This window comes from Rhinolophus hipposideros, assembly GCF_964194185.1.
Source record: "Rhinolophus hipposideros genome assembly, chromosome: X".
NCBI lineage: Eukaryota > Metazoa > Chordata > Mammalia > Chiroptera > Rhinolophidae > Rhinolophus > Rhinolophus hipposideros.
The window spans coordinates 83,105,749-83,120,515 of record NC_138046.1 but is presented as its reverse complement, the minus strand read 5'-3'; the positions used below and the strand labels follow the sequence as shown (position 1 = coordinate 83,120,515).

At 44.0% G+C, this 14,767-nt stretch overlaps 1 protein-coding gene across 2 annotated transcripts; it reads left to right on the top strand.

Moving 5' to 3' along the window:
* Positions 1-8,158: 8,158 nt before the first annotated feature.
* USP51 (ubiquitin specific peptidase 51) lies at positions 8,159-13,943 on the top strand. 2 transcript variants are annotated; one of them, XM_081042183.1, is made up of 2 exons: positions 8,159-8,245; positions 9,036-13,943. In XM_081042183.1, exon 2 carries the CDS (start codon positions 9,085-9,087, stop codon positions 11,224-11,226), a length of 2,142 nt encoding a protein of 713 aa, XP_080898309.1. In that variant the 5' UTR covers positions 8,159-8,245; positions 9,036-9,084; the 3' UTR covers positions 11,227-13,943. The 2 variants fall into 2 exon arrangements, with proteins under 2 accessions (XP_080898309.1, XP_080898308.1); XM_081042182.1 differs by lacking the exon at positions 8,159-8,245 and adding an exon at positions 8,441-8,548.
* Positions 13,944-14,767: the final 824 nt, after the last annotated feature.

The window sequence follows — 14,767 nt, the reverse complement described above, 5'->3', positions numbered from 1 at the left end:
TGTCTTTATTTTCACCTACTTGTCACTTAAATTGAGCATGTCCTTCAATTATGAACCTAGGCAAGAGACCACAGTAATTATCAGTAGTACATGTGACAATGTCACCAATAAATATTTTCATATCACATTACATTTGTTCCACAGTTCTCAAGATATTGGTTATGCTCATCAGTACTCTGAAATTGTAGTAGTTATATATGTCCATCACTAGATACTATTATTTAATGAGTTAATAAATAAGCACATACATTAACAAATCACAATATTTTTTTGACATTTTAAAACCATATTTCAATATAACAAATTTGTTAAAATCCTGTGCATTTAATTTTATTCATTTATTTAAACATTATTCTCTTAAGGGAGCCACAGGCTACATCCAGGTAGCAAAGAGACCCAAGGCACCAAAAGTTTGAGAATGCCTGCACTAGGAGGTTTTGAAATGAGAATACATGGGGAAGGAAAGAGATTGGGCTGACATGCTGGGTGTTTTCATATATGTTATCTTATAGACGGGAACTATATGGAGGCTTCTGTAGTTGAGGCACTAGAGTCATGAAGGGCAAAAAGTGAAGTTGAGGTTGGGCATATCTGGGGGAGTAGAGAGTTGGAGTAAGTTGGGCAATTTTTCTATTTAAAAACATCAAGAGGTCAAATGTAGTCACCATTGGTCAGTGAGCAGGAGAGTGCTGTCGGAGGCTATTGCTTTTGAACGCTGAAAGCAGATCAGCTAGGAGCTGGGCACAAGGAAGAAAGAGGGCAGAAGGGATAGGAATCAAGAGCGGAAGGGACCAGAGGCTGGCAGGCAATGTGGGTCCCAAAAGACCTGAACCCAGTCCACAGCACTCTCTTTACAGACTTTGTTACGGGCAGGCAATGGCTGCAAGTCTTCTTTTGGAATGCTGGCCTGTAAGAAGTGAGGTGATTGAGAAGTGGCCCACGATGGGAGAAAGATGTTGCATGAAGTTGCAGGAAAACTGTTTTAAAAGTCCTGAAGCACCAGGATTACCGAAGCAGGCTTTTTCCAGGTCCATCTCTTTCCTATTCCACTCCACTCCAAACCACCCTGAGTACCTGCTGCAGTTAGAATATCATGAGGGTTCCGGTCAAGATAGCACAGTAGGTAAATGCTGTGCTCACCTTCTCTCACAACCACATCAAAATTACAACTAAACTACAAAACAACCATCATTGAGAATCGCCTAAAATCTTACTGAACCGAAGCCCTACAACTAAGGACATGCAGAAGAAGCCACCTCTAGACTGGTAGCAGGGGCAGAGATGCAGAAAGGGCTGGTCCTACACCCAAATGTGACCATTCAAGATCAGGCGGGATATTTCAGCTATGGAGGTCCCCCCCCCCACGCCCCAGAGGAGTGATGGGTCCCAGCCCTACCCCAGCCCAGGGTTCCAGGGCTGGGGAGAGAAGTCCCCATAATTTCTGGTTGTGAAAACCAGCGGAGATTGACTGAGTGAGATGGAGGGCAGCTGCACACCCAGGCACTCCTCTTAAAGGGACCATGCGTGAACTTGCCCACCAACAGAATCACTCCCTCTGAGCTCCCGTGCTGGGGCAGCAGTTGGAAATGTGGCAGGGACATATGGTGGAAAACTGAGTTGTCTGGCTTCTGATGGGGGTTAAAGAGACAGCTTTCTCCTGGAAGGAGGAGCTGGCATAGGCCATTGTTTCTTTGTTGAGCCCTCCTCCTTCCCAGCGTGCAGATATAGGCAGTGCACATTCTCCATACCCTGGCAATTCAAGACCCTGCCCCGCCTAACTTTCGGAGACAACCAAGATGCTTCCAGGGGCTTTTTTGTACAAACTGTCTGCCTTAGCTCAAGCTGAAGACTTTCCCAGGGTCTCTCAAATGTTCACAGAACCCAAACAAGCAGCATCTGGCTTGAGAATGTCCTGTACCTCTGGCCGAGCAGCCCAAAGCTGGCACTAGTGGCAGCCAGCCATGGTTTAAGGCTTAGCCTCTCAAGGTGCATCCAAGCATGGCACAGGTGGCAGCCATCTGCAGATTTCTTTGTGGCTCCAGCCAGGTGGCCCTGGGTGGGGCACAGGCTATGGCTGAACTTCACCTACAGCGGATCCCCTCCAAAGTGGTCCTGGGGCTGGCACCCCCAGTGGCCAACTTCAAACGAAGCTGGAGCATAACCCAGCCACCTCCAAGAACAACACACCCAAGGGGCTGATTGGGCAGGGACCAGAGTCCTGCTGAGGCAAATCCTGCTCTGTAGGGTCAGCCCCTGCCCAACAACTTTTCCATGTGTAGTCAAAGCGAATCCTCACAACCAGTGAGCCCAAGGATCAGTCCCTTCCACTGATGTACAATTATCAACCAAGGCTCAACTACAAGAGGAGAACACACACAAGCCTCATAAGGAACACACCGGGAGTGAGTGGCTCAGATGACCAGAAAGATGGCACCACTGAGCCCCACAGCACACCTACTATATAAGACTGGAAGGCATAACAGCTCTACCAAATACATAGAAATAAACACAGGGAGGTAGTCAAAATGGGGAGACAAAGAAACATGTCCCAAATAAAGTAACAGAACAAAGCTCCAGAAAAAGAAATAAACAAAATGGAGACAAGCGATCTATCAGATGCAGAGTTCCAAACACTGGTTATGAGGATGCTCACTGATCTCAGGGAGAACTTTAACAAAGAAATAGGAAATATAAAAATGGAGATGGAAAACATGAAAAAGAACCAGTCAGAAATAAAGAATACAATAACGGAAACGAAGAATATATTACAGGGAATCAACAGTAGATTAGATGAAGCAGAGGATCATACCAGCGATGTAGAAAATAAGGTAGCAGAAAACACCCAACCAAAACAGCAAAATGAAAAAAGAATCCAAAAAAGCTTTGGAGAGTTTGTGGGACCTTTGGGACAACATCAAACATACCAACATTCGCATCATAGGGGAGCCAGAAGGAGAAGGGAGAGAGCAAGGAATTAAAAACCTATTTGAAGAAATAATGACAGAAAATTTCCCTAACCTGGCAAAAGAAATAGATACACAAGTCCAGGAAGTGCAGAGAGTCCCAAACAAGATGAACCCAAAGAGGCCCACACCAAGACACATCATAATTAAAATGCCAAAGGTTAAAGACAAAGAGGTAATCCTAAAAGCAGCAAGAGAAAAGCAGTTAGTTACCTACAAGGGAGCTCCCATAAAACTGTCAGCTGATTTCTCAACAGAAACTTTGCAGGCCAGAAGGGATTGATAGGAAATATTCAAAGTAATGAAAAGCAAGGACCTACAATCATGATTACTCTACCCAGAAAGGCTATCATTTAGAATTGAAGGGTAGATAAAAAGTTTCCCAGACAAGAAACAGCTAAAGGAGTTCATCACCACTAAATCAATATTACAAGGAATCTTAGAAGGACTTCTTTAAGACAAATGAAAAAAATAAATAAAAAATGTGAATAATACAAAGCCAATAACTACATACTTATCAACAATTACTTTCAATGTAAATGGACTAAATGCTCCAATCAAAAGATCCAGGGGCTGGGGCATCCGGATGGCTCAGTTGGTTAGAGCACGAGCTCTCAACAACAAGGTGGCCGATTCAATTCCCACATGGGATGGTGGGCTGTGCCTCCTGCAACTAAGATTGAAAACGGTGACTGGACTTGGAGATGAACTGCGCCCTCCACAACTAGATTGAAGGTCAACGACTTGACTTGGAGCTGATGGGCCCTGGAAAAACACACTGTTCCCCAACATTCCCCCAATAAAAATTTTTTTAAAAAGAGATACAGGGGCTGAATGGATAAGAAAACAAGATGCTTACATACTGCCTACAAAAGGCTCACTTCAGATCAAAAGACACACACAGACTGAAAGTAAAGGGATGGAAAAAGATATTTCATGAAAATCGAAACAAACAAACAAAAACCTGGTGTAGCAATACTTACACCAGACAAAATAAACTTTAAAACAAAAACTATAACAAGAGACAAAGAAGAACCTAGTAATCTCGCTTCTGGGTATTTATCTGAAGAAACTCAAAATGCCACTTCGCAGGGATGTGATCACCCATATGTTCATTGCAGCATTATTTACGGTACCCAAGATATGAAAGCAACCTTGGTGTCCCTGAATGGATGAATGGATAAAGAACAGGTGGTACATTTATACAATGGAATATTACTCAGCCGTAAAAAAGAATGAAATCTTGCCATCTGTGACAACATGAATGGACCTAGAGGGTATTGTTCTCAGTGTAGTAAGTCAGACAATGAAAGACAAATGTCATATGATTTCACTTATAAGTGGAATCTAAAGAACAAAATAAACAAATGAACCAGAAACAAACTCATGCCGGATCGAGGGGGCTTCGGGATGAGTGAAAAAGGGGAAGGGATTAAGAAGTACAAATTGGTTGTTACACAGTAGTCATGGGGATGTCGGGTATCACATAAGGAATATAGTTAATAATATTGTAATAACTATGTGTGATGTCAGATGGGTACTAGATCTATCGGGGTGATAGATGGGAGGGTGGTTGGGGACAAGGTGAAGGGATTAAGAAATACAAATTGGTAGTTACAAAATAGTCATGGTGATGTAAAGTATTTGGAATGTAATAAATAATATGGTAATAAATATGTATAATGCCAGGTGGATACTAGTCAGGGGGATCACTTCCTAAATTATATAAATGTCTAACCACTATGCTGTACCCCTGAAACAAATATAAAATAATATTGAATGTCAACTCTAATTGAAAAATCAAAAAAGGAAAGAAAAGATAAAGAAGAAGAGGTTTAAAGTTCCAGGTACAAAACAAGTATTGGGATGTAATATACAGTATAGGAAATATAGTCAATAATATTGTGATAGCATGGTAATATCAGATGGTTGCTGGAGTTATCATGCTGATCACTTCTTTAGCATAGGGAATATAATCAATAATGTGGTAATAACTGTATAACAGTACCCAGGTGGGTACTGTTGAATAATTATGATATACAATTGAAACTAATATAATATTGTATATTAGCTATATTTTCACGTCTTTTTTTTTTTTTTTTTAGAAAAAGAAGACCATAAGAGAAGCCAAGACTAAATAGTCCTAGGAAACTAGCCACATCAGAAAGGGTTCCTGCTACTAAGGCCAGATGGCCTTGACCTGTGGTTCTTTATACATTAACCCACAGCAGTGGTTCTCAAAGTCCAGTCCCCATACCAGAAGTATAGACATTCAGCAGCAGCATTAGCTGGTAAATTGTCAGAAACATAAATTATTGGGCCTCATCCTGGTTACACAGCTCGCAAATGACTGAGTCAGCAATTCCATGTAGGTCTGCTAACCCAAAAGAAGCAACTCTTTTATTATCTATGGCTGAGTAAATGCCCTTACCTGGTATGTGTGTGTGTGAGGGGGGGGGGTGCGGGGGGGGTAGGAATTACTATTTTCCTTTGTAAATTAGTCTACAATTCCAAAAAGTTTTTTCCCCAGGTACTTCTACATGATTGAGATTTGGACATGTTTTCCAGCTACACTTCTACAGGATGCCTTTCTTTGAGAATGGTCTCTTCATGAAGCCTTCCCTCTGCTGAAAAAGGGTCTGGGATAGGAAAGGATGAAGGGTGGGGTAGTACCCAAACTGAGGGATTCAACAGGACTCTCATCAGAGAGGCTGGGTCCAGCAGAGCCCTGCCTGTGTAGTGCTCTCTACTGAGGGACCCTCTCCAGATCTGGGGGATCACAGAAGGCCTCTTGGAGGAGGGAACACTTGAGCTGGGTGTAAAGCAGGAGCAAACCAGGAGGGAGGCCAGATCCTTGGAGATCGGTCCAGACCAACACCAACTCTGGGGATGCAGTTGGGGCAGGACTTCTGGGGTGACTTTGGAATTATCATGGAATCCTGAGGACCTACTCCCTCTCCCTCTTGTAGCCTTCAGAGCTCTATTGTCAAGAGGTGGATTGGAATCACAAGGTTCAGTGTGGTTGGAGCAGACCAGTATGTGGGGGCGGTGACTGGCTGGGGGTGGGGGCGGTGACTGGCTGTTTTTCAGGTACAGCTGGCACTGCTGGGACTTCCAGGGCCACTAAGTTTTCCTTACCCCACTCCAATTTCTGCCAAAGGAGGGACACACAAGACAAATGGTAATTCAGATGGAAGAGAGGAATTAAGGGAAGTAGGAGGGACTGCCCCTCAGGCCACCAGAGGCCTTCCCCTGCCTCTGTGCTACCCACCCACTCACTAGCAGGAGGGCCGGCCATTTATTCTCTATGATCCTGCCTCCCGTCAAAGTCTTCCTGAGCACCCACTGGTGACTCCATTTCTGCTTCTCTTACCTCACTGCCATCTTGTGTGTGTGTTCCTTTACCGTCTGGTGCCATCTTTCCAAATTGTACATCTGCATCTCTAATATTTACACAGGTCCAAGTTTCATGGTGTTAGAAAACCTTACTGTGCTTGTTATGATGATGATTATTAAAGTTCTTTGGAAATTCCAGAGGATGGAAAACTAACGCACCTCAGTCTGAGCACATCATCCTCTGTCTTGAGGCTCCTTCTCAAGGCTCCTGTGCTGATAGGTTAGCTGTATCTAGAGAAACTGAAAATTCTAGCCTGAAAACAGTAAGCCTTCCCTCTCTGGTGTGAGGTTGTGGCAGAACCACGAGTGACAGTGGCCTTTCTAGTCAGCTACGTGGCCCTAAGATGATTTGGGGGCCAAATATCTGAATTGGAAATCTCATGAGGATGCCTTTCAAGATTGCTGTGAGTTTATAAGAATTGCTAACAGGTCAAGTCAGGTCTTTTCTGACTCGAGGAAATGGAATTGTAACGATGATGTGTAGCTTGCTGAAGGTTAAAAACACAGCTTCTAGTGATGAAAAAGTATGAAAATTGTTCTCTTGTGTCCCAGGCAAATGATCCTGAAAACATATTCATCTGAAGGAGACTCGTATTTGAACCTCTCAATCTATAGTCATTCTGGGCGACAGAACAGTTATGGTGATTCTTCTCTTCAAGATCATGTTGATCTGTGCTCACTATGGAAATTCATATAGATGATTGACTCTCTTTGACCTCCTGAAATCATTGCCATCCATTTTGGGAAGGCAAATATCACTCCCAAGCCAGAGAGACCTGAATCCTAATTCTGAAGTTTAGAAAGGTGGTGCACGACTGTTTCAGAGAGATTAAATGTAGCATTAAACATCCTCACTGAGAAGCAGGAATATTCTTGGGATTGGACAGGAAAGGCAACGAGTTCTAGAAATAGCACCTTTTGTGGGGGTTGTGACCTTGGGTGCTGAACCTGTTAAAGGGAAGGAAAAATCTCCTGGACTATGAACTCCTGGAAGACACAGATTGTTTTAGTCTCTGTTTTTCACAGCACAACCTAGCACAGTAGTACAGTTAAGGGATCCACATTTATCGACTGCATACTCATGTAAATGAACTGTTTAGGAGGGATAATCTGGTGAACAGAGCAATAACTTTGAGAGGGATTTGAAAGAGAAGTGTTCGCTTTTGCTCTACTGTAAGTATCAGGCATTATGCTATAGGCTGATTTTTAAGGTGGGGACTGAGAAAGAGGTGAAAAAGATAAAGCTTGCCATAAAGATCCTTTAGTTTATACATACTGATTTAGTGTTCATAATTGGTTAGTATTATTTCCATTTTTGTTTAACAGATGCTACAACTAAGGCTCAGAGAGGTTATGTGTTTTATCTGGGCTCACACAGCTAGCAAGTGCCTGGGCTCGCCTATCTGAGCCTGAAGCCTTCGTTTATGCTTCCTGTCCCCACACTCCAGAATAACATTCCGCAGTCCACTTAACTCCCAGGTATCAGACTCTGATGGGTCCCTGAGGGATTCCTGCCAGAGAGTTGCCATCCCTTCAAACAAACCCCCACCCCCACCCCAATGAATCACTTTTCTGCCGAGCGTGGGCCTGGAGCCAGGTGAGGCCACAGCCTCCATTTCAGGGGCTTTCTCTAGACTCTGTCGCTGTGGTTACCTCCAGTAGAATCTGTTTCAGGAAGAGGTTTGTCTGACTGCGCGGACAACGGTGCCACTCATCACTGAAGGAGGGCAGAATCCGGGGCTGGGGGCCGCACGTCGAGAGGGGTGGGGCCAGGGGGCGGCCCCCTTGTGACCAGCCCTGAGGAGAGGTCAGGAGAGAAGGCTGGCTGAGGAGCGCCTGGACAGCAGCAGCTGCTGACGTTCTGAATCACGCGCCTGGGGCCCAAGGTAACCCAGACCTTTAAACAAACAGCGGGGCTGGGGGCGCTGCGGGGGCGGGGGCGGCGGGAAGGGGCAGGGACTTAGGGCGTTCAGCACTGAAGACATGAGCGTCCAGCGCGTGGAGGGCGTGAGAAGGAGTCCGAATTCTCAGAGGAATTATAGGGAATGAGGGTGCTGAAGCATGAAACGAGGTGTAAGAGAGAACACAAGCGCGAAGGAGCATGAGAGGGCACAAGAAAGTGGAAGAGTAAAAGACTGCGCTTGGAGGTAGGGGCAAAAGGTGGAACACAGCCAGCCTCAGAAGTACAGGTAAGATGGGAGTAGGGAGACATTTTCTTCCCCTGAGCCCATTTTCCATAGGTGGCCCAGCCATTTTTAAGGTAAAATGTTGACCCAAGTGTGTTGTAGGATATAAGGAATGAACGTCAGAGGAAGCTGTGCCGAAGTGAGGCTGCGCAAGGCCCAGGAAAGGCAGTCAGAGGGTGGCGCCTTTTTTAAAGATTCCATCTCTTTCCACTGTAAAGCTCAGGCCGTACCCCCGCCCCCACCTTTTCCACCCTCCGTCTGCCTGCCTCCCTCCCACCCCGCACCACCCCCTCGGCCCCGGGCAAGATCCGATCGCCTTTAAACCAGGTAACCAACCGCTTCGGTCTCCACACCAGTTCCAGGAGCCTCTGAATAGAGGGGGTGGAGCTCGCAGCGGCCGGTGGGAGGGTCCCGGGGGCGCTAATGGCCCGCCGCGGCCATGACGCCGGCCAGGTTATTCACAGCTATCTCTGTCTCATTCCATCTACAGTGGCAGCTCGAGTCCAGACGCCTTTCACTCCAGACCACGCGGTGAGCTGATGGCCCAAGTTCCAGAAGCTGCCTTATCCTCTGGTTCTTTGGTCCGTTGGAGCTCGCGAGGTGGGGGAGGAGCCTCGCCCGAGGAGGCGGTTGAGAAGGCGGGTGAAATGGAGCTGGAGGCGGTGGGGACGACGAAGGCGTGTGCCGGCCAGGGAACTGAGGAGATGAAGCTGGAGCCCTTACAAGAGCGTAAACCTGCGTCCGAGGAGAACCTGACCTGGAGCGGCAGCGGTGGCGACGAGGTGTTCCCTTCAACCCCACCCCGCTGGCCCAGCAGCTCCTCGCACTTCTGCCCGCGCCGCAAGCCCCGCCCTCGGCCCCAGCCCCGGGCCCGCTTCCGAGGACCGCCCGGACCCGAAGCCCCACCCCCACCTCCAGCCCATCTGCCGCCACCGCCGCCGCCGCCGCCGCCGGCCCCCCCACCGCCCTCGCCCCGGCCCCGGCACTGGCGCAGACCTCAGCGTAGATCCCGGCCGGCGTCCAGGCCTCGGACGCGGCAAAGCTGTTTTGGTGACTTAGGCGGCTCTGGGGATCGAGGTGGCTTTGGGGACTGGCTGCTGGAGGTGGAGTTTGATCAGGGTCCCGCAGGCTGCTCTCATGTGGAGAGCTTTAAAGTAGCGAAGAATTGGCAGAAGAACCTTCGGTTGATCTACCAGCGTTTCGTTTGGAGTGGGACCCCGGAGACTAGGAAGCGTAAGGCAAAGTCCTGCATCTGTCTTGTATGTAGTACCCATGTGAACAGACTCCACTCTTGTCTCTCCTGTGTCTTTTTTGGTTGCTTTACTGAGAAACATATTCATAAACATGCAGAAACAGAACAGCACAATTTAGCTGTAGACCTCTACCATGGTGTTATATATTGCTTTATATGTAAGGATTATGTATATGACAAAGACATAGAACAGATCTCCAAAGAAACAAAAGAGAAAATGTTGAAATTATTAACTTCCACCTCAACAGATGTTTCTCAACAGTATATGGCATCAGGTGTGGAAGAGAAGCAATCAACCTGTGAGTCAAAGGAACGGCAGCCAAAATTGGTGAAACCCAAGAAAAAGAGAAGAAAAAAGTCAGTGTATACTGTAGGCCTGAGAGGGCTAATCAATCTTGGGAACACCTGTTTTATGAATTGTATTGTCCAGGCACTTACCCATATTCCTCTTCTGAAAGATTTTTTTCTCTCTGACAAGCACAAATGTATAATGACAAGCCCCAGCTTGTGTCTTGTCTGTGAAATGTCTTCTCTTTTTCATGCTATGTACTCTGGGAGCCGAACTCCTCACATTCCCTATAAGTTACTGCACCTGATATGGATTCATGCAGAACACTTAGCAGGGTACAGGCAACAGGATGCCCATGAGTTCCTTATTGCAATATTAGATGTGCTGCATAGACACAGCAAAGATGATAGTGTTGAGCAGGAAGCCAGTAACCCCAACTGCTGTAACTGCATTATAGACCAAATCTTTACAGGAGGCTTGCAGTCAGATGTCACTTGTCAAGCTTGCCATAGCGTCTCCACCACAATAGACCCATGCTGGGACATCAGTTTGGACTTGCCTGGCTCTTATGCCACATTCAGTTCCCAGAGTCCAGAGAGGGCTGACAGTACAGTGTGTAGGGATGACCACATCCCAGGAATCCCCTCACTCACGGACTGCCTGCAGTGGTTTACAAGGCCAGAACACCTAGGAAGCAGTGCCAAAATCAAATGCAGTAGTTGCCAAAGCTACCAGGAATCTACCAAGCAGCTCACAATGAAGAAATTACCCATTGTGGCCTGTTTTCATCTAAAGCGGTTTGAACATTTAGGCAAACAGAGACGAAAGATTAATACTTTTATCTCCTTTCCCTTGGAGCTGGACATGACTCCATTTTTGGCCTCCACTAAAGAGAGCAGAATGAAAGCTGACCAACCACCAACAGGTTGTGCACCCAATGAGAATAAGTATTCCTTGTTTGCAGTAATTAATCACCATGGAACTTTGGAAAGTGGACACTACACCAGCTTTATCCGGCAGCAAAAGGATCAGTGGTTCAGCTGTGATGATGCTGTCATCACCAAGGCTACCATTGAGGACTTACTCTACAGTGAAGGGTATTTACTGTTCTATCACAAAAAGGGTCTAGAGAAAGAGTAGTCTTACCAGACCACTTATCAGAAAAAAGTAAAAGAAATGAATAGGCAAGATCCTGAAGTGACACACAAACCTACCTGAAATGGACAATGACAATACCCATCCAACAATGAGCACCTCTTGAAGTACCACAAAAACATGGAACTGACAATGACAACAGCACCTATATGATTATTAGCACCTTGATATAAAGAACATATTTTACCATGGCTTGTGGAGAAAAAAAAAACTAGTGACCATTCAGCCTTAAGAAATGGGAGAAGGGAGGAGAGGTAAAAAAATGGTCACATAAAGCATAATTAAATGAAAAGAATGTTTTAGGTGGGGAGAGGGAATAGAGATGTTCTGGCACTATTATATTATATGTCATTTGTTTCTACAAAAATACTATGGGAAGTCGGAGTATTCTTTTATCAACAAAACCTTCACAATTGGTGTTCAGCTGTGGCTGACCAGTCACATAGTTTGAAAAAAAGATAGTGTATGAAAAACAAATTTTAAAAACCTTTAAGAGAAGAAAACTTTAATTTTAAAAGAAAAATGTTTTTAAATTTGAAAAAATTCAAGTATTTTTCAATGTTTTAAAAATTGAAGTTTTTAATTTAAAACTTAAAAATTATTAAAATAGGGCTTAACACATTTTAGAAATTCTTAGTTTAAAAAAGTGAATAAAACAATAAAAAATTAAAACTGAATGTTTACAAAAAGTTAAAGTGAATCAGCTTTAAAAAGTTGAAAAAGAAGGAAACAAATTTAAATGGAATGAAATGTTAATATAAGCCTTGAAATTTGAGCATAAAATATGTGTTGAAAATCTAAGATGAACAAAATTCATGAAAGTTTAATGACTAAGAAATAAATTTTCAAGAAATATGAAATGGAATGAAAATATTTTTTGTTATCTTTATTATAGCATTTATCAGATTGTAATGCAGTTAACTGTGATTATCTAACCGCCCCCTCTCTTTTTGACTGTGAACTCTGTCATCCCAACCCTAGTACAATGGGCTGCACACACATGGCACTGGGAAGTCCGGTGCGATGACTAATACATTAATTCCTTGGCATCAATTATTTTATAGATTAGTTGACCAGAACAGTAGGGAATGTAATAAGGATTAGATTGATGGATGAAGAATAAAATGGAATATATTTTTTCAATTACAGGTGACATTTAATATTTTATATTTATTTCAGGTGTAGAGCATAGTAGGTAGACATTTATATAATTTACAAAGCGATCCCCCCAATTAGTCTAGAACCCACCTGCCACTATACATAGTTTTTACAATATCATTGATTACATTTCCCCATGTTGTACTTTACATCCCTGTGACTATTTTGTAACTACCATTTGTATTAGTCCCTTCACCTTTTTCACCCAGCCCCCCAGTCTCCTTCCTGTCTGGCAACCATCAGTCTGTCCTCTGTATCTACGAGTCTATTTCTGTTTTGTTTGAAAATTCAAATTTAGGTTTAGAGAAAAGTTTTAAAAAGAAAGTTTAGAACAATTCCAGGCAAGAATGCAGAGTTTATTTTAATTTTTTCAATTTAAAAAAATCTAAAGAAAATTTAGAGAATAGAGAATTTAAAAATATACAAAGAACTTGAGGCAAGTTCAATTTCAGATTAAAAACTTTTAAATATTTAAACAAAAGAAAATTTTAAAACCTTTAAAAATAAAACATTTAAATAAAAATCAAAAAATTAAAAACATTTAAATGGAAACATTAAAATTAAAAAACTTAGAAGGGTTTTTTAATTTAAGCATATCAAAATACATACGGGTATGAAAGAAATAAATGAAGGAGACAGGAATAATAAGATGAGTTTGTAAATATATATTTTTTCGAGTTTTATGTTCATACATAAATAGAATTTTGTAAAAAAATAGAGACTTTAACCATCATTTTACCATTCAGTTGTGAGATTACTGCAAGGCCTCAACTCTAGCCCAACTTCTCCTTTCAAGTTCCACACCTCATCTGATTTCCTGATGGAAGTAGAACTATTTTTTAGACAGAATCAACAGCATCTGAGAAAGATGAATATAGTAGGGACACTCTCCCATTTAGAAATGCATTGTTCATACAAATTATTCCCTTCTGAAAGGGGGCTTTTGACAATTTAGTGGCTTAAGGATATTAGATCACAACTGTGAAGCTCTAGCCTTGGTGTTTGAACCCCATAGCCTGATTGAGGAAGCAGCAGGGACCCATATTTGAGGACCTCCCACCCTCCTCTCTCCCTATTCCCTCTCTATGGAGGAACAAGACCTTTAAATTTCCACAGTAGAGTTGTGGGTTTGTGCTTGACAGCACTTCTACTCAGTCCTTACTCTTTTTTCCCCCTTATTGCATCATTTATGCCTGGTTCCCTGAACCCTTCACTTACCTGACCTTACCTACATCTCTGAGTCCCAGCCTGTAGGGCTCCTTCCTTGACTGTTCACCTGGTGGCTTCTAATCTTTCAAGACTCAACTTACACATGACTTCTTTGGAGCCTTCCCTGAATGCCCTAGGCAGGTATAAATTGGAAAATAGTCCTCCCTCACCTGTGTATCTCTCTTACAGTGCCTCCAAAGTACTTTGTACCTCAGTGGTAGTACTTATTCTACTGTGATTCTGCTGCAGCTTTGTGGTTGTCTGCCCCTCTGTACCAAGCATTCTGAGAATAGGGGCCACGCCTTACTCATTTCTGTGTTAATAAATGGTTGTTGAATGTGAGGATGAGTTCAGTTATTTGCTCTCTTCACCCTCTCAGTAATGCATTCTCATCCATCAAGCCTTCATTAAGTGCCCAGTGGTGTAATACAATGTAATTAGTGTTGTATTTTGCCCAAAGACTGTATGAAATGCTACTCAGTTTCAGGGAATGGCTTAAAGAAAGGAGATGCTCGGTGAAGAAATAGCCAGGTTGTGTGGAGGGAGTCCCAGGTCCAATGCAAGGAAAAGAGCACAGACCTAAGAATCGGTAGTCATGAGAGACTGGGTGGCAAGGGGGAGCAGCAGCTGAAGCAGAGAGCTGGGCTCTCATGTGTGCATGGCAACACTGCCCCTCACTTCAGTGTCCCTGAGCTCCCCACAGTGTCTCTTACCTTACATTTGTGCAGTACACCTCTCCAAGGTGTACCAGATTAGTTCATCTTCCCAAGAGACAGTGTACCTCACCATTTCACACAGTTCTGTATCACACAACATGTTATGACCGCAACAGAGGAGTGGTATATGGTGGCTGTGTTTAGTGGAGAGCTGTGGATTGTCTGCTTAGCACTCTAGCCCTTCCCCTATTCTTTGTGGTTCCAGTGGGGCTGTCAATCACTTTGTCTTGCTCCTCTCATGCTAGGCCAGGTTAGAGTTCTCAGTTCCCCCACTCTTCAACCCACACCCCTTCCACAGGAGTGATTCTTCTGAGGATGGCCAAAGGACCCAAAAGGGTTCTGTGCAATCAGAGTTCATTGCTAAACTGAATATTACATAGACACTAGGAGAAAGATGTGTCTTGTTCCCTACCTCTGTTCCCCACTCCATGCCCCCACGCTGG

Bases quoted from the DNA above. Each gene is read 5' to 3' on its own strand.
- USP51 (XM_081042183.1), top strand. From the start codon at position 9,085: ATGGCCCAAGTTCCAGAAGCTGCCTTATCCTCTGGTTCTTTGGTCCGT.